This window comes from Papio anubis, chromosome 12 (assembly GCF_008728515.1).
Source record: "Papio anubis isolate 15944 chromosome 12, Panubis1.0, whole genome shotgun sequence".
NCBI classification, from domain to species: domain Eukaryota; kingdom Metazoa; phylum Chordata; class Mammalia; order Primates; family Cercopithecidae; genus Papio; species Papio anubis.
In genome coordinates, this window is record NC_044987.1 from 87424998 (window position 1) to 87448505 (window position 23508).

General features: G+C 36.7%; 2 protein-coding genes across 10 annotated transcripts in view; one reads left to right on the forward strand and one right to left on the reverse strand.

Moving 5' to 3' along the window:
- KIF18A (kinesin family member 18A) overlaps positions 1 to 11143 on the reverse strand; it is an 86340-nt gene extending 75197 nt beyond the window's left edge. The window contains exons 1-2 of one of the 4 annotated variants that reach the window (XM_021925936.2): positions 10904 to 11143; positions 484 to 854 (exon numbers count right to left, since the gene is read on the reverse strand). In XM_021925936.2, the coding sequence (XP_021781628.1) occupies positions 484 to 808 (325 nt within the window). In that variant the 5' untranslated portion in view covers positions 809 to 854; positions 10904 to 11143. Of the gene's footprint in view, positions 1 to 483; positions 855 to 4916; positions 6186 to 10818 lie in introns of those variants that run through there. The other 3 variants (XM_021925937.2, XM_021925938.2, XM_021925939.2) reach the window with 3 other exon arrangements.
- A 24-nt stretch (positions 11144 to 11167) lies between these two features.
- Positions 11168 to 23508, forward strand: part of METTL15 (methyltransferase like 15) — a 432137-nt gene continuing 419796 nt past the window's right edge. For 2 of the 6 annotated variants that reach the window (XR_002517048.1, XR_002517047.1), the window contains exons 1-3: positions 11168 to 11261; positions 13012 to 13248; positions 16166 to 16452. Coding sequence is in view for 4 of the 6 variants with exons in the window: in XM_021925940.2 (XP_021781632.2) it covers positions 16183 to 16452 (270 nt within the window). In the remaining 2 variants the exon portion in view is untranslated. Of the gene's footprint in view, positions 11295 to 13011; positions 13249 to 16165; positions 16453 to 23508 lie in introns of all 6 variants that reach the window. The other 4 variants (XM_021925941.2, XM_017948532.3, XM_021925940.2 and 1 more) reach the window with 3 other exon arrangements.

Consider the following 23508-nt stretch of genomic DNA (forward strand, 5'->3'; position numbering starts at 1 on the left):
TTTTTGATCTTTAGTCTCCTCTTATCCTTTACCAACTTAAAACATTTTTATTTCAGTGTGCCATCAAGAAAAACTGCTGCAAAGAAACTGTCAAATGTTCAGAAATGTCTGACTACTCTCCGGGAATAGATAATTACACAGGTAAGCTGTAGGAAAAGTTATAAATACAAATTAGCAGAAAACTGATGTTAATTGCAATAAGCATGTGGTTTAATAACATGGGCAACTGAAAGGACAGATGTCTATAGGGGCCACAGTAAGGCCCTGCAAGAGAAAGGTTCACAAATGATATATAAGTTATATATGATAACTAAAATTTCAAAGAAAGTCTATATTTACAGTTCAAGTCTATTGAATTTCTTAAGAATTTTTTGTATACAAGCACCTTAAATTTGATTATATTTAGAAGGTTCAAGTAGATGTCTCTCCTAATGTACAAGTGAAATCAGATAGAGAAATTAAGTCCCAAATTGGAACAAATACCTGTGCAATTATATCCATTCAAAAAACTACGAAGAATTGGCTTAGTAGTGTGTTCAAAAACTTCTGACTGAGTTGACGTTTCATCAAAAACAGCATCAAATACAAATTTAAGATCTTTATTTTGTCTCTTTATAACATTTTGATTTGTAGTTTTCTTTCCGTGGAAAAAACTGACTTCTTCTTGTTTGGGATCAAAAACTAGGATATGTTTATCCACAACATGAACCACTTTATGAAATCCAGCTGCCTTTTCTTTAGTGTTTTCTGGACGTACACGAACTACTACTTTCATATGGTGGCATAGGTCTTCCTCAGTGACAGACATTGTTGCTTATCTTGATTCCTATCTGTATAAATGCTTGAATACTTCTCTGAAATTAAAAAAGAAAATAAAGTTTTAATATCAGTTTTACTTTCACGCAAAGCAACTGGCATGTAGTATTCATTCAAAAAAGATGTTAATAATTCTGTTTCACTCACTTGGTAAACACTGGGGGAAAAAAAAATATATATATACACACACATAAACACACACAACACACATACACATATATGCACACATACACACATATGCACTTGACTACCCTAAAACAAACAATTAAATGGCACATACATATACAAAACTATGATAAAAATCTCTTTACCTGAAATATTAGTAAGATATTTGACTTAAACTCAAATACTACAGCTGAACCATATATAATCACAGATATGCTATCCTAAAACACAGATTTGATTTTCACAAGCCCTCCAGCACTATTTTAGCTTAGGTCATTGGAATGAATAGAAAGGGATCTCTCAGAACCATATCAAGGTATGACTGGAGAGCCTTAGCTTGTGAACTATTTTTAGTAAAAGTGATCTTGGCTGCAAGCCCCTTGGCAGTGGAAAGTGATACATCCAGGCTGGTCTCTACCTGTATCTCAGAGGCCCATAGGGTTAATAATAGTTCCAAGGATGCATTCAACTAGCTAGTTCAGGTCTGAAGGTGAAAAAGATGGCATAGACTCCTTGGTGTATTCAGAGACCTAGTCTCTGAATATAGATCCTAGTCTCCGCTTTCTAACTGTGTGCAAGTTTAAGGAATCAATGACAGCAGGTTTAAAAATTATGGTCTAATTTTATGACTGCTTCACATGCAAAGAAGAAAAGTAAACAAAGTAACAAAGATCAACAATTTGGAAGTCTCAACTATCCAGAAAATAATCTAGAATCTGAAGACCCAAAAACCAAAACAAACAAACAAACAAACAAACAAACAAAAAACCACACACAAAAAAACCCAAAACAAAACAAAACACCCCAAAACAACAAGATCTGTTTAAGGACCAAAAGGAGGTGAGAGACTTAGGACGATCCTGCAATCCCACTTCTGAGTATATATCCAAAAGCATTAAAATCAGTATGTTAAAGAGATATTTGCCCTGCCATGTTCGCTACAACATTATTCTCAATAACTAAGATATATAAACAATCTAAGTGCCTATCGACAGATGAATAGATTGAAAAAATGTGGTGTATGCACTCAATGGAATACTATTCAGCCTTAAAAAAGAATAAAATTCTGTCATTTGTGACAATATGAATGAATCTAGAGGGCATTATGCTAAGTAAAATAAGCCAGGCACAAAAAGACAAATGTCACATGATCTCACTTATATGCAGAATCTAAAAATATGAATTCAGAGAAGTAGAGTAATGGTTATCAGTGGCTGAGGAGGGTGGAGTGGGTGTTAAAAGGGGAAATGTTGGTCAAAGGGTACAAAGTTTCAGTTATACAAGAGGAATAGTTTTGGTCATCACAGTAAGGTGACCATGGTTAATTGCTAAGAGTACATTTTAAATGTTCTGACAACAAAAAAATGGTATGTGAGGTGATGGATATGTTAATTAGCCTGATATGCTCATTCCAATATGTACACATGTATCAAAACATTACAGTGCATCCTATAAACTTACACATTTTTGTCATTTATAAATTAAAACAAAAGAGACAAAAATAATAAATTCACCCAAAACAACATTTGAGTAAGGACTTGAAGGAGGTGAGGGAGTTAGTCATACAGATATTGTAGGAAGCGTTTCCCCATAGAGAGAAAGACCCAGGGTGCTACTTTATATGTTGGCAAGAATGGAGTGAGCAAAGGCGAGTGTAGTAAGACATGAAATGAGAAATGGAGGCCATTAACAGAACTTTGGCTTGTACTCTGGGTAAGACAAAGAACCACTGGAAGTCGTTTTGAGCACAGGAGTGACATAATCTATCACTCTCACTGCTATGTAGATAATATAATAGACTAGCCTATTGAAGTAATGTAGACAAGAGACAACTCTGTCAGCTCAGAATAGGGTAGTGGCAGCAGAAGTGGTAAGTGGTCAGATTGTGGGTGTATTCTGAGGGTAAAGGTGACAGAATTTACTGATAGGTAGACGTAGAGTGAAAGAGAAAGACAGGATTGAAGAATAACTCCAAGGTTTTTGGCCTGAGTATTAGAAGGATAAAGTAGTCACCAACTGAGATGGAAATAAGAAGCAGGGCTTTTTTTGGCAGGGCAGGGGGTGGTGGGAGGCAGGGTCAGATCAGGGGTTCAGGTTTGGATAGCTTAAGTCTCAGAGTTTTGACAGACATCCAGGTGGAAATGTCAGGGCAGGTGGAAGTCAAGAAAATAAGAAAATAAAGGCTGTCTTCAGTCTTAATGCAGTATTAAGCTTTAAAAACTTTTTGAGAAATCCTAAATCAAGGAGGAAAACAGCGATCTATTGTGTTAAATACTGCTAATAGGTCAAGTACTTACTGAGAATAAACCATGGGATTTAGTAACACAGAGGCCATTGAGAAAAGCAATTTTGGGGCAGTGGTGGGGAAAAATCCTGAAAGAAGATTCAGAGACAAAGGATATGGAAAGGACTGTTCCAAAGGGAGGAGAAAAATGGTGTGAGCGAAGGGGGTGTGTGTGTCAAAAGATGTTTTGTTTGTATTTTTTTAAATGGGAGAAATAGCAATATTAAAGCTGAAATATGTCACAAAACCACTTAACCATATACTTTTGGACATAATTCAAATAGGGACAGAATTCAAAGGAATCTAAAAGCAGCAGATGCTAGACATATCTTTGCCTTTTTCGGACTCTGTCTTTAGCCAAAAATAGAATACTGAAAAGGAAGGGATGGTCATTTGGATTCTAACAGTCAGGTCCCAGGTGAATTACTACTTGTTCTTCATCCCTGAGCTTTTGTTGAGCTAAGTCTCACAAAGCACCTACACCTCACTTTTATGACCTTGGACAAATTACTTAACCTCATAAGTCTCAGGGTTCTATTTGTATAAAAGAGATGATAATACTTCAACGTTTGTTGCAAAGGCTAAAAGAGATAAGTATTAAGGTATTCAGTAAATATCAATTCTCCTATCTGCCCCCCTCCTGCTTCTTCTTGCCAAAGAGACTGGGTTCATCTTTGAGTTTTTCTCAATGGGCTTATGACTATCACTTTGGGTAGGCCAATTCTTCCTTGTTTAGAACTGCCCTGTTATAGGGCATTTAGAACTGCTATGTTAGAGGATGTTTAGCATTTCTCTCCCCTGTCTACTAAAGGCCAGCAGTGTCCCATATTCCTGTGATACCAGAAACTATCTGCTACACACATTTCTAAAAGCTTTTAGAAATATTCAACAATATTTTAACTTTAATAGATATACTATTTTTAAATGATAGATTAAATATACATAAATAAAAGTGTTAACAAAGTAAACATAAAATATTAAGTGATTATTTCAAAATAAACCTTAGCATCTCGAGGCTGGAGGATATCCCTCCCTAATTAATTAGTTAATTAATTCATGACAACTATTACATGTTGGAGACAGGCAGCCTAGGTTAAAATCCCAGCTGTATGATGTACTGACTGTGATAGTGGATAAGTTACTTAACCTCCTTGTGGCTCAGCTTCTCCATCTGTAAAGTAAGACTAACAACAGTACCTACCCTATAAAGTTGTAAAGATTACACACTTAGAACAATACTTTGTACAGAGTATGAACTACAAGTGTTTGCTATTATTATTTACAGTGTAGTGAGGGAAACAGCTATTAATAAAATAAATACTGACACAAACATGTAAAGGTATAACTGTGACAAGTGCTATTATAGGGAAAAGGTTAACAGTGCTTTATAAGACTATAATGAGGGGATTATTTAAGTAACATTCCAGGGAGAAATATTGGACAATTACCTAAAGGAGTGAGGACTAAGCTGTGATTTTTTATTTTGCCCAAACTCCTACCTAAGGGGTCTGGAGAGTCACGCCCTATAAATAATGGATTTTCATCAGATGCATTTTATTTGACCCTGTATATCGTGACTTGCTTTTCAATCTGACTCTGGCATAACATTTTGAGACAAGGAAAAAATATTTAACCCCCAAAATGTATTTACTTGCCATGCCTTGAAATTGCCCTCACAGTCTCTTGTGGGAAAAATCCACATTCCATAGAGAATCCCCTTCCTTCTTTGTTTTCCTCTTTTCTTTGCAGATCCAGTAGATAATCAACTAAAAGCCAGGCACCCTTTTAGCTCTGAGGAGAAACATTTTACAACTTACTCTCTGAAGTTTGCTGAGAGCTTCATCTGCAAAATAAAACTTGGGTCTCCACAATTATCTTTAACCTGAATATTCCTTTCTATCAATCCCAGGTCTTTAGACAAACTCAACCAATTGTCAACCAGAAAATGTTTAAATTTACCTATAGCCTGGAAGCCCCTGCTTTGAGTTGTCCCGCCTTTCTGACCCAAACCAATGTATTTCTTAAATGTATTTGATTGACGTCTCATGCCTCTCTAAAATATATAAAACCATGCTGTACCCCGACCACCTTGCACACATGCTCTTAGGACCTCCTGAGGACTGTGTCATGGGCCATGGTCACTCATATTTGGCTCAGAATAAATCTTTTCAAATATTTTACAGAGTTTGACTCTTTTAGTCAACAGAGTTTAAGTATAATGTCAAATATAAGTTTGTTTCACAACTAGTTGCATATTTTAACAAAGACATTGATGTTAATTTTTAAAGTATCATGTATTTCCCTACCTTTTAAAAACAAATAAGTGGATAGAATTTTCTTAATAAAAATGCCTAAGGTCAACAGAATCATCAAATGTAAAAATTAATCTATGTTCAAATATAATTACATCTACAGGAATTAATGAGATCGTTCCTATATTATTATGTGGTGCCTTCTTTGTTTTCTAGGACGGCTAAAAGAAATGAGCATTTAGTTGATTCTGAATAAGGCACACAGAAAGTAAATTCTTTAACCATGTTTAATATGAAGCAGCAAAAGAAAAGCCTAAATATTGTTATCTGCACAAGAATATGTGGATTCACAAATTCTTTTCAGACAGCTGTTCAGAAGATAGTATTATAGCCTCTGATCAATTTTGCCACATCTACTCCTAAGTGGTATTTGTTGAACAGAATCAAAAGAGCAAACTGGTAGGATTTCATTGGTGGAACTAAAACATGAAAGACAAATACTTCCAACATCATCGTTCATTATAATCAGGTTGAGCATTCCAAATCTGAAAATCCAAAATCTAAAACTTTGTGAGTACCAACATGACACTCAAAGGAAATGCTCACTAGAGTATTTTGGATTTTCAGATTAGAGATCCTCAACCAGTAAGCACAATGCAAAAATTAAAAAAAAAAAAAAAATTCCAAAATTCAAAAAATCTTCTGGTACCAAACATTTTATATAATAGATACTAAACCTGAAGAAGAATATTTGTCTAGTCTAGAGAGAATAGCGTATCAGAAAAGAAGAATGAAGGGGCTAAGGAAGGGGCTTCACTTGCCAATGTATAAAACAAAAGTGTTAGATTATATGATATGGAAGGTCTTTTTCTAGCTCCAAAATTTTATGATTATTATGCATGATTAGAAAAGGGTACAAGAGAATGATAAGACGTGACAGTTAACAGACTTTTACTTTATATCCCTATTCTCTCGTAGAGAGTCTAGTATATAGTAAATTTTCAAACATACCAATTAATGAATTAATAAACTATAAAAAGTGCTCACAGACCCCAAAAAGCAATTTACTCATTTAGAGTAGAGGGAAACAGAAAACGTATATCTCCAAGAGAAACAACATATTAGAGTACAGTAGTTGACAACAACAGGCAATCACAATGAGAATCCTGAGGCATCAAAAAGAAAAAAATAGGAAAGAAATAATGTTCCCAATTTCTTGTTTAGAAAATTAAAGAAATTGGAAGATCATGTTTTATTTTCATCATTGAGTGTGGCTAAAATACTTTATTACTTAGCAAAGCTAATATTCAATTTTCTGGAAGATTCATTTACGTAGAACAGCTCATGCCTCTGTAATGTTTAATGAGGTATTAAAATCTATTTATTCTGAATACTTGCATGGTAATAAGCCAAGTTAAACAGGTCAATTTTTAACTTATATGTAGCTAGTGCTCATCTCAGATTAAAGATTTACCCCTAATTATATGCAAGTACAATAATAAATTTTATTTAATTCATTGATTGTATGCACTGATACTTTCTTCAGAAGCTTTCAGATCATGATATGTATTGCATGTCATTTACCTGCTCTAAACTATCCAGTGACTTCTCACAATAAGAATAAAACACAAACTCCTTACCATGGCCTATAAATTCCACATATGGCCCTGTCTACGTTTCTGACAATGACTTCTACTGTTGTCTCTCCACTTCATTATTCTGCTTCAGCTGCAATGACTTTCTTAGCATTCCTAAAACACTTCAGTCTTGTTTTGGCCTCCTGGCTTTTGCATTTTTGCTTACTGGTAGGCAGTACCTCCAGATATTTGCAAATTGTAATCCCTCACTTCATTTTTCAGGTCTCTGTTCAAATGCCACTTTACAGAGGCTTTCCCTAAAGAATCTATCCAAAAGTGTCACCCTGCCTTTGCCTCTCCAATCCCTTACCAGGTTTATTTTTCTTCCTCGAATTTAGCAGTAATTGGAAAGTATATATTATCGGGTTACATATTTATTGCTTGTTTCCCCTCTAGAATGTAAGCACTTGAGAGCACAGAGTTCATCTGTACACTAGCACCTAGGACACTGCTTGTCAAATATTTAGGACCCAATATATACTTGTTGAATAAATGAATGAATAAACCAATACAGATTTAATAGACTTATAGCATGTTACCATTTGTATTTTTAAAAGATATATATGTATATGCATGGTCATTCCCAGAAAGGTACACAAGAAATTGGTAATACCACTTTCCCCGTGGAGGGGAAATATGAAGGTCTGAGTGAGAGACAGTTTTATTTTCCATTTCATACTGAAAACAGACTAACAACAACAACAAAACCACTATTAAAATTTACCTTAATCACAACATTTCATTTAGTAACAATAAGTTATATTTTCTATTGAGCTCATATCCCACAAATAGAAATGTACTAAACAATTGACATACTCTTATTAAATCCTCATAACAACCCTATGACATAAACACTGTACTGTCATTCCTATTTTATTAAGGGAGAAAGTGTAGTACAGAGAAATTAACTGGCTAAAGTCACACAACTAAGGAAGCACATGACATGGGATTTGAACTCAGACTGACTGAATCTAAAGGCCAAGTACTTAATCACTACTCTCCCTCATGTAAATATATAACACTCAGAAATTTTCTTATGGAAGTTAAAAATATATATTGCTTATTTTTTTTAGAAATTTTAAAACATTTAATTGGCAAAGATTGTATATAATCAAGATGTACAGTACAATGTGATGATCTCATATGCTTACACATTATGTAATGATTACCTCAATTAAATTAATACATCTATCACCATTCATACTGTACATTAAATGCCATGAACTTATTTATCTTATAACTTAAAGTGTACCCTTTGACCAAAATCTCCCTATTTCCCCCAAAACTCAGCTTCTGGTACTACTCTCTTATCTTTGCTTACTTTTGATAGAAACCTCAGGGCCTGACATAGGAGCTCTTGAATGTTAAAATAAAACTGATTATGATTTCTCTGTACTTGTCAGGTATCACACAGTGGCCATTCTCAATAAGTATGCTTTTATATAACAATGCTTAGATTAGGTTGATACGGTGATAATTATTAATAATGAACAACAATGCTTATCATTTGAGTACATACACTCTGTGTCAGGCATTAAAGTAAACACTTGACATTTGTCATTGCATTCAATCCTTGTAATAATCACGTAAGGTTGTATCATTTCCATTTCACAAAAACAAAGACTTAGCCTTAGGATAAGTAACTTTTCCAAGATGACATAACAAGCGGGGAACCAAATGTCAAATATAAGTCAATTAGGTCAAAGATTCACCCCTAATTTTATGAAAGTATTATAATAAATTTAATTCATTGATTGTATTCAGTGATACTTTCATCAAAAGCATTCAGATCATGTGATGCATCATATGGCATTCACCTGTTCTAAAGTCTCCAATGACTTCTCACCATAAGAATAAAACACAAACTCCTCACCAGGTACAAATCCAAAGTCCATGTTCTTAACAACTAGGTTCTACTGGAACCAGAAGAGAATGCTTCCAAACAGTGATACAGAAGTAGAGTTACAGTTACGATATATTAAATACAAACTCAAACCTGAATTAGATTCAGATTCAACAAACACTGTACAGAACTGAAAACGATACTCAACATTATCATCTACAGTCTTCATCCATCTTAAAGCTATCTTTGGAATATCAGTCTTGGGGGCACTGCTACCACTAACTTACAACCATCAGGGAAGAATAAAAAGTTCAACTGGAGGGAAGGCCGGCACTGACAGCTGAGCTATTTTTTTTTCCTCTTAGTTTTCACAGTTGTCAGCAAAAAAAAAAAAAAAAAAAAAAAAAAAAAGTCATTTTTATTGTGTCCCTTAATTGGAGTATTTCTATGATGTGACAAGATGTACTTTTAATATAAAAATATTATGTATTTGTAAATACTTTTCAACAACAGAAGAGGAAGGGCTGGGTGCCCTGCCTCACACCTGTAATTCCTGCACTTAGGGAGGCCGAGGCGGGCAGATGGCTTGAAGTCAGGAGTCCGAGACCAGCCTGGCCAACATAGTGAATCCCCGTCTCTACCAAAGATACAAAAATTAGCCAAGTGTGGTGGCAAATGCCTGTAATCCCAGCTACTCGGGAGGCTGAGGCACGAGAATTGCTTGAACCCGGGAGGTGGAGGTTGCAGTGAGCGGCGATCACGCCATTGCACTCCAGCCTGGGTCACAGAGAGAGACTTCGTCTCAAATAAATGAATAAATAATAGAAGAGAGATTAATTACTACCATTAAAGGCAGATAATCTTTAAAAATTTTTTTCTTTGTGATTGTGCTTTGTAGATAATCTTTATTTATGGAAATAGTTCTTACAAAATAATACGAACTTAATAAGAAGCACTATCTAGTCATTGGATATCACAGTCTCTAGCACCAAAGTTTATAAAAACCTTCCAAAAACGAAATAGGAGGTTAGATGTGGTGGAATGACACTAACAATTAAAATCTGTAGTGTGCCTAAATTTCTACCTAATTATTCCATAATCTAAACTATATATTATACCACAAAATCAGTCCGTTCTGGTCAAATACTCTCTTCTCATATAATAAACAGTAGTCAGTTTTGGCTTCTCTGTAACTGAGAGACTAATGAGCTCCTAAAAAAAAAAAAAAAAAGTCCCGCGGAAACCAAGAACAGACATAGGACGGATTCTGTGTTTACAGTTTAATTTCATTTGCAGAACATTTGCCAAACACTATCTCTTCCGTACCTCATCTGATCCTCGGCAATCCCGTTAGGCAGAGCGAGTTTTATCTTGATACTACCTACAACTGGGGCTCGGGAGGGGTTCCCGATTGACCAGTTCAAGACTAACAGTTAAAGCTCGTCAGACAAAACTTTTATGCAGTGATGAACAAAAACTCCTCGTTTGATAGGTAACCCAGGGGTACGCTTATATGCGCATCTGAAAGGAAACAGCCCGATTTTGGAGTCCGGAAAAAAGCTGACACTGCAACGTGCTGGACAGTTAAAGTTCTCTGCCAAAGTCTGGGAAAGGGGCCAAGATGCCCTTTAAAAGTTAAGACCTTCCTCTCAGAACTTAAGGAAGGAGATCCCTGCCCTTCCAGCTGAGCAGTGGAGGATTACGGTCAAGCAGTGCTGTGCTTTTAGCAGGTTCTGAATCCCTTTTTCCTTTCACTTTCTCCCCAGGGACCCTGATCCCCCACCCACCCCTCAACGCTTCTGTGTTTGTCAAGAAGCCCACCTAGTCTTCTAGACCTGAAGCGGCAGGATCCTCCGTTCCCAATAATACAGGTCACCAAAAGCAGTGTCCCAGAGTCCAGTTTTACCTTCATGTGCCTCTCACTCACTTCAGGCCCAGGCCAGCATACCGCAACCACTTCACTTTAATGTCCGCCTCCCGGCGCTTCAGACTCAACCACGATATTCAAACCCAAGCCACCTTCCTCAGCGCCTCGTTTCATTGGCTGCCGCCCGCGTGATGTCATCACGTCGGACGCTGTCACGGCTCGCGGCAGCTTGGCGCCAAGAAGCTCAGCCTGGCGGCGCTGGGGAAGCTCTTCGCTTTCTCGTCACCGTGGCAACGCTCGAGGCCGTTTCCGGAGGCGGTGGCCAAAGTGGGCGGGGCTAGACCGGAGCTGCCTGTGGGAGGCAGTTACTTGAGATCACCAGGCCTTCTCTGGACCGGTGGGTGCAGGGCCCGGTCCCAGAGTTCAGGGTGTGAGTGAGACTGGTGCGGGCAGGGGTTGGCCTATTCCCTCTGCTAGGGGGAGAGGTGGAGTTTGGGTGTGGATTAATGGGTTCTGGGTGTTTGTTTTCTTTTCTCTGAGTAGTGAGGCCTCCAGGAAGTTGTAGGGACCTGTTCCTTCCAGACACATTCATATGGGCCAAAATGTGGGGTCTCTTCACCTGAATTAATTGGAGATCTTTTGGGTTGAGGCCTCAGGCTTCATTTCTCAGGACTTCCAGGCCTACTCCCATTAGTACTGACTGTGAAACTATTTTCTGTTTGGTTGCTTTTTACATTCTCTGTCTAATGATGGCATAACAATAAATTTATTTAAAGATTTTGGCTTGGTTTGTTATTAGGTGAAGTGATTTTTTTTAAGTCCCAGGTTACGGATATTATTTAAGAATATATACTTTAAAAAGAGAGAAAATACCTGGAACAAATGGGAAATATGTTTGCTAAAATAACTTTGGCAGGTTATTTTTAATAACAGTATCTGAATTTCATGGTTCTATATATTACTGTTATTGTATCTATTCATTTAGCAATTATTTAGATTTTAGACACACAATAGTATACAATAGAATCAAACTTTCTTCCATCTTGGAGCTTATATTCTGTTGATTCAATATCACTTTATAAATAGGATGACTCTTATCCATGCAGAGCATTATAAATGCAACAATGTATGGAAACCTCTGTATTATGGACATTTATTTCCGGTTGAGGAAAATCGGGAGTATTGTGTATTGTATATGATGCATGTTATATTATTCTTTCTGATCACTAGACAGGATCAATCAAGCTACTACTTATTTTTGGCTGTATTATGTGTATCTTAGCTAATGAAATGGTTATTTGTGTGCTGCTGGGCTTGGTAATAAAATCGAGATGTCTTTATTTCCAGTAAGAACTCACTGTGTAGTACTTTACGTTTTGACTTCCCAGGTATTTTATTTGTCCCTTTACATATGGTCTCTCATTTAATTCTCAAAACAGCCTATGAGATGTAGGTACTGTTATTTTAATTTTTCTGAGAGAAAACTGAAGTTTTCAGAAAATCCCTAACGCAAAATTTTGTCTTAAACTATATAGGCAAGGCAATTCAGAATTGAGTCATTTGTCTCTGAGATACTGTCTAGATTAAGTGACATTAAGAGACTATCTTAATCCAGTCTGAAAATATGCATATTTTGCCAGTTGCTTGTAAAATTGCATGGATCATTGGTGAAGAATAGAAGTGTTTTAAATTTTGTATTTTTTGACATCCACGTTGTATAAGGTTTATCAGTGCCACATATGTTTTCACACCTAATCCAAGTACTTTAGATTTCAAATTTAGTGTTACACTTGCCATTTAGCAGTGTTCAGATGATGAGGTCCATATTTTAAAGGAGTTGTACATTTGGTTAGAGCAGACAGATTTTGACATTACAATCAATCCCACTACTATGCCACCTTGCTTCTTGTAATTTCTAAACATACAGAGCTAATGAGACAGAAATTCCCACTTTTAGTTAAAAATTGTAGTATAACTGCTGTGTTATCAGAACACAAGTTTAATATATTTTCATTGTAAACCGAAGAGTAGAGATAAGGATAAATTAAAAGTTAGATTTAAAGTTGTTTCAGACCAAAAAATAAAAATGGAAAAAGTAAAAGTGAATTGAAACATGGCAATAGTGAGGTCTTATTTATTTCCCCCAGGAAAGTCGTTTGGAAACCCCAGCGCCAACAGGACCCTTTGGCAGCTGAGGCTGGAAGCAGCGGAACCAAAGGCAGACGGTCCTGAGTTGCTGGGGCGGACGTGGACCCAATCTGTCCGTCCTTGCAAGTTTCCCCCAGGGGCAGGACCTACACGTGCGGCACATTCAGGTTCTTCAGGACCGTAGTGGTAGTCACTGGCCCAAGTTAGAGGCCAGCTGAGAAGTCTTCCTGCCTCAGGTGAGGAGAAAGTGACCAAGTCCCGGGAACTCTTTTTGGAAACCACCAAACCTTTGGGGGTACTCCACAGGGGTCGCTGGATTCGCCCGGAGCAAAGGATATATACGCCCCTGTCCCCTTTCCCTCTCTTCAGCACGCCTTCAACCTGGGTTTGGAAGTTTCCGAATAGTTTTTCGTCGTCACAGTGTAATTCTCAGGCAGAAGCGTGTATTTTTCTCTTTCCTTAGAACCTCTTTCACTTTCTCAGTGATTGTGTGCCAGCCGCCACGTCGCGTTTTTGTCCTTAAAAATTACGTTTTCAAACAGGATTTCCTTGCAGGAGAAAATTGACTGCAATGATTATAATTGTCAGAGCCCTTGAGGGAGTATCCTTCATGGGCATCACTCACCTGTGTGTTTTCACAATTAAAAGAGTAATCTGGCCAATTTTGTGCTCTTAACAGCCAAAAGTGAACTTTGCTTGTAGACAAAAGTTAAATTACTTAACTAGGAGATCACAGAGGCAGCTTTCCTGACTCCCTGCTTCCTTCTTTATGACCAGAGGGAACTTAATCTTCAATCATTTAGGGTGGCTGGCTCCTAGCAGACTGCAGGAGAGCTCTAAGTTGTCTGGTAGGAAACTGGGCTACAAAAGAGAAGAATATAATTTTCTTTAGAGCATACCACTCCCCCACCTTCCATTTTTTAGGGAGGTATTGCAGGAAACAAGAGGAAAATGAACTATTTGTCACCCTTTCTCCAGGTTGACCCAAGTTGGCAGGTAATTAGTTCATAATAAAATATTCAGGCTTTGTGCCTTGACCATAGCTGAATAAACACATAGAAGCTGAATGCAGTAGAAAAAGAATTAAATGCAAGTGATAGCGTTTTTTGTTTGTTTGTTTGTTTTTTTTCCCCCGCTACTCTGCTTTTTCCGGTATGGTTCTTACTCTTATGTTAGAATTGATGACACTTCTTTTAGTTATCAAAATCTAGACATATAGGATATGGTTGTTCCAGATTTCACTTTTTAGGCCTATACATTGTACGTTCGTTACTGGGAACCCTGCAGTATACTGTTATTTTTAAGTGGAGCAGAGCCAAGCCATAGGATGTCGGTTCCTTAATAAAATGAATCTAATTTATGAGATATTACAAATATATAGTCAATTTAATTGAAGTACTATTAAATTACATAAGTGGATTAAATCGTTCCAGTGGGCTATGTTTATAGCATGGAGATTGAGTTCAGGCTCTGGGGATAGACTGTGTTACAATTTTAGCTTTATGGCTCTCTAGCTATGTAGCCTTTGGCAAATTACTTCTCTGTTTTCCCTGTCTATAAAATGGCAATAATAATATTTCAAGAGTTGTGAAAGGATTGAATGAGGTAGTGCATGTAATGTGGTTATAATAGTAAGTGGTGCTTAGTAAGTGCTAAATAAATGTTAGCTATTATTTTGTAAACTGTTAGAAACAATAAGTCAGAGGGTAGTTGAGCTTACTTTTGTAAGCTTTCCGGAAACCTTAGGCATAATTAATAATTTGGCTATTTTGTTGCTGCCAAGCAACCAAAAATCTACTTAGATCACTCATTTTTTTTCCCCCCACATTTTTTCGGTGTTGCATTTGCCACACAATTCTGCAGATTATAGCTTTGGTAAAGTTAACATATTTTCAAGGTAACATCTTATTGATGTTATATCATATTTGTATTTCTTTGTGTTTTATTACATGTGATCAGCTTTTCAACGTTTTTAATTTTTTTTTAATTGCAAAAGAAAAGACAGACATATTTAAATGGGATTTATGCTTCTTGTAGTATTTTGAGAACATATGGTTTTTGGTGGGGTCAGTCATACAGGTGAAATTTCCCAAAGTGAGGATTGATAACAATACTAATTCTGTGGAGTCTGGAATTCATTCATTCATTTTCTTCAGAAAACAGTCATTAAGCACTGATATGCATCTTATTTTGTGTATAAAAGGTGTGGGTCATATTCTTAAATAACTAATAACCTGTGAGGAAAGAATAGTGTTAACTGGGTAGTATCAAATGGTGTTTACTGTGGTAGTACCAAAAACTTTGCTTGAAACCAACTGGGTATAAAATGCATGATGTTTTTTCAAAAGGTGTGTTAGTAATATATTTATACAAATCCTTTTTTTCTTCTGCATTTTAAAGAGTTATGGATTGGTTAAGAAAATGGAGCACATATGGTAAATCCAAGGAATATATCAATTATTTATTTTTTGGGTGCAGAGGACAGATAATTAAAGGTAGACATGAAATACCAAAGTGTGCTCAGTTGAGTGTTTATACAGTTACAGTTTAAACTGATGTACACTCCACTGATACAGGGTACAGGGAGATGATCTCATCAGAGAATCAGACTGACAGACTGATTATCTTTTTTTTTTTGGATGTGCATGCGTAGTCTTTTCTCAGGGATAGTCTCTGAAGATGAGAATTTAGCATTGTGAGAAAAACAAATAGAAGAGCTTGAAATAGAAGACCATCTGAACCTAAAATATGATACTTATAATCTGTTCAGTCATCCTGATTACTTTTCAAATAGACAGTTTTAATTCATTGAATCTACTTTTTAGCCTTAATTAAAATTCAAAAAAGTATATTTCATAAAAATGTTGACCTAATAATCAATTTTCATATCCCTAATGGTTGAAATGTTAATGATATTAGAACGTATTAGGCTACATTAAAAATTGTATTTAAATTATGTCTCTGGGTCCTCTTAGGTTCCTTGCTTTGCATATATAAGAAGGGTTTGTTACTTTTACTTGTTTAAGATGTTCGGATCATGAGTCTTAAGTTTTTTTTGATGTACTAAATATTGCATATTAACTTGATTTTCCCCAAGTATTAGAACATTCTTTTGAAAAAATCCAACGATCATGTTTTAATTTTTTTTCCTAGATTTGTTTACCTACAGAATGCTTCGGTATCCGTATTTTTGTAGAATGTATAAAGAATGTCTTTCATGTTGGTTGGCATCTGGCATACCTAATTTAGGTGTCTGGCCAAAGAGAATACATACTACAGCAGAAAAATATGGAGAATATGAAGCCCAGGAGCAAACAGATCAAACTCAAGCCCAGGAGTTACACAGATCTCAAGATAGAGATTTTGAAACTATGGCTAAATTACATATTCCAGTAATGGTGGATGAAGTTGTGCGTTGTTTGTCACCACAAAAAGGACAGGTGAGTTGAATTTTTATTTCTTAACACATTTTTTGTTGAGATAAAATTCGCTTATTGTAATATTCATAATTTTAAGGTATACAGTTCAGTGCCCTTTAGTATACAGATGAACCCCAACTTTTGATGGTTGGTGCGGAAGTGATACACGTTCAGTAGAAATTGTACTTTTGAGTACCATACAACCATGCTTTTTTAAAGTTTCAGCACAATATTCATATAAATTACATGAGGTAGTCAATAACTTTATTATAAAATAGGCTTTGTGTTAGTTGATTTTGCCTAACTGTAGGGTAATGTAAGTGTTCTCAGCATGTTTAAGATAGGTTAGGCTAAGCTATGATGTTCAGTAGGTTAAGTACTTAAATGCATTTTTGCCGCATGGTGTTTTCAAGTAATGAAGGGTTTGTCAGGACATAACCCCCATGTAAGTTGAGGAGAATTTGTATTCATAAGCTTATGACCACTGTTTAATTGAGGAATGTGTTTATCACCACAGTAGGAAACCCCATACCCATTAGTATTCACTCCCCATTGACATCCTTCCCCTAGCCCCTGACAACCACTAAGCTATTTTTTATCTCTATGAATTTGCTTATTCCAGACATTTCATTTAAATGGATTCATAGATATGTGGCATTTTTTATCTGTGTTCTTTTTACTCAGCATGTTTTCAAGGTTCTTCCATGGTGTTGCATGTATCTGTACTTGGTTCCTTTTTATTGCTGAATCATTGCATTGTATTGATTTGCCACATTTTGTTTATCCATTAACCAAATGATGAGCATTTATATTGTTTCTACTTTGTGGCTGTTGTGAATAATGCTACTATGAACATTTGTGTACACATTTTCTTTTTTTTTTTGAAACGGAGTCTTGCTCTGTCACCCAAGCTAGAGTGCAGTGGCATGATGTTGGTTCACTGCAACCTCTGCCTCCTGGGTGCAAACGATTCTCTTGCCTGAGCCTTCCAAGTAGCTGAGACTATAGGTGCACACTACCGTGGCTGGCTAATTTTTGTATTTTTAGTAGAGATGGGGTTTCACCATGTTGGCCAGGCTGGTCATGAACTCCTGACCTCAGGTGATCCTCCCGCCTTGGACTCCCAAAGTGTTGTGATTACAGACGTGAGCCACCATGGCCGGCCTTGTACAAGTTTTGGTATGGACATATGTTTTCAGTTCTCTTGGTTATATATATCTAGGAGTGGAATTCCTCTAGGCTTAACTTTTTGAGGCTGTGAAAAACTGTTTCTCAGAATTGATTAGTTTTGTCAAATGACAGTCTTAAAAGAAAAAGAACGTTACACTGGCTGAATAGTTAGGGTATGAAAACTGAATCCAGCAGAACTTCTTGAGAATTTTATTTCATAATCCTTTCAGGAATGGCTGGACACAAAGATATAAATCTGAATTCCTGTTCCCTGTTTTCTAAGCCTTGGTTTTCAACTACCCTGAAGTATTAGAGTTCCCCAGAGAAACAAAACCAACAGACAGTTGAACCTTGAACAATGTGGGAATTTGGGGTGTTGACCCCTACAGAGTTGAAAATCCATGTGTAACTTTTGACTCTCCAAAAAATTACTCATAATCTGCTGTTGACCAGAAACCTTACTGGAAACATAAACACATATTTCTTTTTTTCTTTTTCTTTTCTTTTCTTTTTGTTTTTTTGAGATGGAGTTTCGCTCTTGTTGCCCAGGCGGGGGTGCAATGGCATAATCTCACCTCACTGCAACCTCTGCTTTCCGGGTTCAGTTGATTCTCCTGCCTCAGCCTCCCTAGTAGCCGGGATTACAGGCATGTACCACCACGCCCGGCTAATTTTGTATTTTTAGTAGAGATGGGGTTTCTCCATATTGGTCAGGCTGGTCTCAAACTCCTGACCTCAGGTGATCCACCCGCCTTGGCCTCCCAAAGTGCTGAGATTACAGGTGTGAACCAATATACCCTGCCATAAACACATATTTCATATGTTATGTGTATTATATACTGTATTCTTATAATAAAGTAAGCTAGAGAAAATAAAATATTAAGAGAATCATAAGGAAGATAAAATATATTTAGTATTTATTAAGTGGAAGTAACTCATCATAATAGTCTTCATCCTTGTCTTGTTAAGTAGACTGAGGAAGAGGAGGAGGGGTTGGTCTTGCTGTTGCAAGGGTGGTAGAGGCTGAAGAAAATCCACAAATAAGTTGACTTTTGCAGTTCAAACCTGTGTTGTTCAAGGATAAATCGTGTGTGTGTGTGTGTGTGTGTATACCCATACACATACATGTATATATATATATGCATGTATACACACACACACACACAACTCTACCGATTTTGGATTTACCAGCGCTCCACAATCTTCTAAGCCAATTCTTTAACATAAGTCTCTCTCTTTATAGAAGGAGAGGATTAAAGGATTAAATAAGATCTTCGATTATGACCTTAGATCATAATCTAGATATTTAATTTAGATTAAATTAAATAAGGTCTATAATTATTGTTTAAAGTCATAATCGAAGACCTTATTTAATCCTGCCAGAAATACTGTAAGTAAGGTATGTGTGATCTCTTTAAAGCAATGTAAGAAATACTGGTTGATATAATATTCAAAACATAAAAGCTAGAAACTTTCTGATATGTATATTCATTCACAAGAGAAAAAAGTTTTGTAGATTGTTTTCCATTTTTAATTTAATGCTTATATTTCTTAATGTACTGACTTCAGGAATGTGATCCCTTATTCTAGCAGGTACTGTTTTTATCTAAATCAGTTATTTTTATATCTCATCTTTCTTCTTTTTCCAACGTATTGCTTAGTGGTTAAGAGCAAAGATTCTGGAACTGGACTGCCTAGGTTCGAAGCTCTTGTCTAGGAAACATGTGCATGTGTGCACACACCCAGCTTTTCTTTTTCCTGAAACTTTTTCATGTTGGATCAGGCAGTTTTCATGAACTAAATTTAAGCTATATGTATAAGGTGTACTACAATGGCTGGATGTCGCTCATACAAAAGCCATCAGGGATATGATGTGGGTTGCTTCGTAAAAATATTGTTTACCTTCTCCTCAGGCAGTATACACAGGCAAATTTACACACAAAATAAATACAGCATTCTTTAAAAAATTTTTTTTTAAATTTTAATTGTTCTAGAGAGAGTCTGTCTCTGTTGTTGAAGCTGAAGTACGCTGGTGTGATCATAACTCACTGTAGTCTGGAACTCCCGGGCTCAGGTGATCCTTGCTGTCTCAGCCTCCTGAGTAGCTGGTCCTAGAGGTGTGAGCTGCTGCATCCAGCTAAACCCTGTATTCTTAAATGAATTTATGTGTATAAAGTATTTAGCTCAATGCTGTCATGTAGTGGTACTCCAAATATACATGAAAATGTAAATTAAAGTATTAAATTGGATAAAACTTCTTGTTGAATGTGAGTGACTTCATCAAAATGAAATTCTTTTGGTGTTTTAAAAAAGATCCATAATGCAGGGATAACAATTAAAATCCATAAATAAGTGTGAGTTTTATTTTTATTATTTATTTATTTATTTTAATTATTATTATACTTTTTAAGTTCTGGGGTACATGTGCACAACGTGCAGGTTTGTTACATATGTATACATGTGATATGTTGGTGTGCTGCACGCATTAACTCGTCATTTACGTTAGGTATATCTCCTAATGCTATCCCTCCTCCCTCCCCGCTCCCCACAATAGGCCCCGCTGTGTGATGTTCCCCTTCCTGTGTCCAAGTGATCTCATTGTTCAATTCCCACCTATGAGTGAGAACATGCGGTGTTTGGTTTTCTGTTCTTGCGATAGCTTGCTGAGAATGATGGTTTCCAGTTGCATTCATGTCCCTACAAAGGACACGAATTTTTTATGGCTGCATACTATTACATGGTGTTTATGTGCCACATTTTCTTAATCCAGTCTGTCACTGATGGACATTTGGGTTGATTCCAAGTCTTTGCTATTGTGAATAGTGCTGCAATAAACATACGTGTGCATGTGTCTTTATAGCAGCATGATTTATAATCCTTTGGGTATATACCCAGTAATGGGATGGCTGGGTCAAATGGTATTTCTAGTTCTAGATCCTTGAGGAATCGCCACACTGTTTTCCACAATGGTTGAACTAGTTTACAGTCCCACCAATGGTGTAAGAGTGTTCCTGTTTCTCCACATCCTCTCTAGCACCTGTTGTTTTCTAACTTTTTCATGATTGCCATTCTAACTGGTGTGAGATGGTATCTCATTGTGGTTTTGATTTTCATTTCTCTGATGGCCAGTGAGGATGAACATTTTTTCATGTGTCTGTTGGCTGTATGAATGTCTTCTTTTGAGAAGTGTCTGTTCATATCCTTTGCCCACTTTTTGATGGGATTGTTTGCTTTTTTCTTGTAAATTTGTTTGAGTTCTCTGTAGGTTCTGAATATTAGCCCTTTGTCAGATGAGTAGATTGCAAAAATTTTCTCCCATTCTGTAGGTTGCCTGTTCACTCTGATGGTAGTTTCTTTTGCTGCACAGAAGCTCTTTAGTTTAATGAGATCCCATTTGTCAATTTTGGCTTTTGTTGCCGTTGCTTTTGGTGTTTTAGACGTGAAGTCCTTGCCCATACCTATGTCCTGAATGGTATCACCTAGGTTTTCTTCTAGGGTTTTTATGGTATTAGGTCTAACATTTAAGTCTCTAATCCATCTTGAATTAATTTTCGTATAAGGAGTAAGGAAAGGATCCAGTTTCAGCTTTCTACTTATGGCTAGCCAGTTTTCCCAGCACCATTTATTAAATAGGGAATCCTTTCCCCATTTCTTTTTTTTCTCAGGTTTGTCAAAGATCAGATGGCTGTAGATGTGTGGTATTATTTCTGAGGGCTCTGTTCTGTTCCATTGGTCTATATCTCTGTTTTGGTACCAGTACCATGCTGTTTTGGTTACTGTAGCCTTATAGTATAGTTTGAAGTCAGGTAGCGTGATGCCTCCAGCTTTGTTCTTTTGGCTTAGGATTGTCTTGGCAATGCGGGCTCTTTTTTGGTTCCATATGAACTTCAAAGCAGTTTTTTCCAATTCTGTGAAGAAAGTCGTTGGTAGCTTAATGGGGATGGCATTGAATCTGTAAATTACCTTGGGCAGTATGGCCATTTTCACTCTTCCCATCCATGAATATGGTATGTTCTTCCATTTGTTTGTGTCCTCTTTTATTTCACTGAGCAGTGGTTTGTAGTTCTCCTTGAAGAGGTCCTTCACATCCCTTGTAAGTTGGATTCCTAGGTATTTTATTCTCTTTGAAGCTGTTGTGAAGGGGAGTTCATTCATGATTTGGCTCTCTGTTTGTCTGTTACTGGTGTATAAGAATGCTTGTGATTTTTGCACATTGATTTTGTATCCTGAGACTTTGCTGCAGTTTCTTACCAGTTTAAGGAGATTTTGGGCTGAGACAATGGGGTTTTCTAAATATACAATCATGTCATCTGCAAAGAGGGACAATTTGACTTCTTCTTTTCCTAACTGAATAGCCTTGATTTCTTTCTCTTGCCTAGTTACCCTGTCCAGAACTTCCAACACTATGTTGAATAGGAGTGGTGAGAGAGGGCATCCGTGTCTTGTGCCAGTTTTCAAAGGGAATGCTCCCAGTTTTTGTCCATTCAGTATGATACTGCTGTGGGTTTATCATAAATAGCTCTTATTATTTTGAGATACGTTCCATCAATACCGAATTTATTGGAAGTTTTTATCATGAAGGGCTGTTGAATTTTGTCGAAGGCCTTTTCTGCATCTATTGAGATAATCATGTGGTTTTTGTCTTTCGTTCTGTTTATATGCTAGATTATGTTTATTGATTTGTGTATGTGGAACCAGCCCTGCATCCAAGGGATGAAGCCCACCTGATCATGGTGGATAAGCTTTTTGATGTGCTGCTGGATTCAGTTTGCCAGTATTTTATTGAGGATTTTTGCATCGATGTTTATCAGGGATATTTGCCTAAAATTCTCTTTTTTTGTTGTGTCTCTGCCAGGCTTTGGTATCAGGATGATGTTGGCCTCATAAAATGAGTTAGGGAGGATTCCCTCTTTTTCTGTTGATTGGAATAGTTTCTGAAGGAATGGTACCAGCTCCTCCTTATACCTCTGGTAGTATTCATCTGTGAATCCGTCTGATCCTGGCCTTTTTTTGGTTGGTAGGCTATTAATTATTGCCTCAATTTCAGAGCCTATTGGTCTATTCAGGGATTCAGCTTCTTCCTGGTTTAGTCTTGGGAGAGTGTATGTGTCCAGGAAATTATCCATTACTTTACATTTTCTAGTTTATTTGTGTAGAGGTGTTTATAGTATTCTCTGATGGTAGTTTGTATTTCTGTGGGGTTGGTAGTGATATCCTCTTTATCATTTTTTATTGCATCTATTTGATTGTTCTCTCTTTTCTTCTTTATTAGTCTTGCTAGTGGTCTATCAACTTTGTTGATCTTTTCAAAAAACCAGCTCCTGGATTCATTGATTTTTTGGAGGGTTTTTTGTATCTCTATCTCCTTCAGTTTTGCTCTGATCTTAGTTATTTCTTGCTGTCTGCTAGCTTTTGAATGTTTGCTCTCGCTTCTCTAGTTCTTTTAATTGTGATGTTAGGGTGTCAATTTTAGATCTTTCCTGCTTTCTCTTGTGGACATTTAGTGCTATAAATTTCCCTCTACACACTGCTTTAAATGTGTCCCAGAGATTCTGGTGTGTTGTGTCTTTGTTCTCATTGGTTTCAGAGAGCATCTTTATTTCTGCCTTCATTTCGTTATGTACCCAGTAGTCATTCAGGAGCAGGTTTTTCAGTTTTTATGTAGTAGAGCGGTTTTGATTCAGTTTCTTAGTCCTGAGTTGTAGTTTCATTGCACTGTGGTCTGAGAGACAGTTTGTTATAATTTCTGTTCTTGTACATTTGCTGAGGAGTGCTTTACTTCCAACTATGTGGTCAATTTTGGAGTAAGTGCGATGTGATGCTGAGAAGAATTATATTCTGTTAATTTGGAGTGGAGAGTTCTGTAGATGTCTATTAGGTCCCCTTGATGCCAAGTTGAGTTCAATT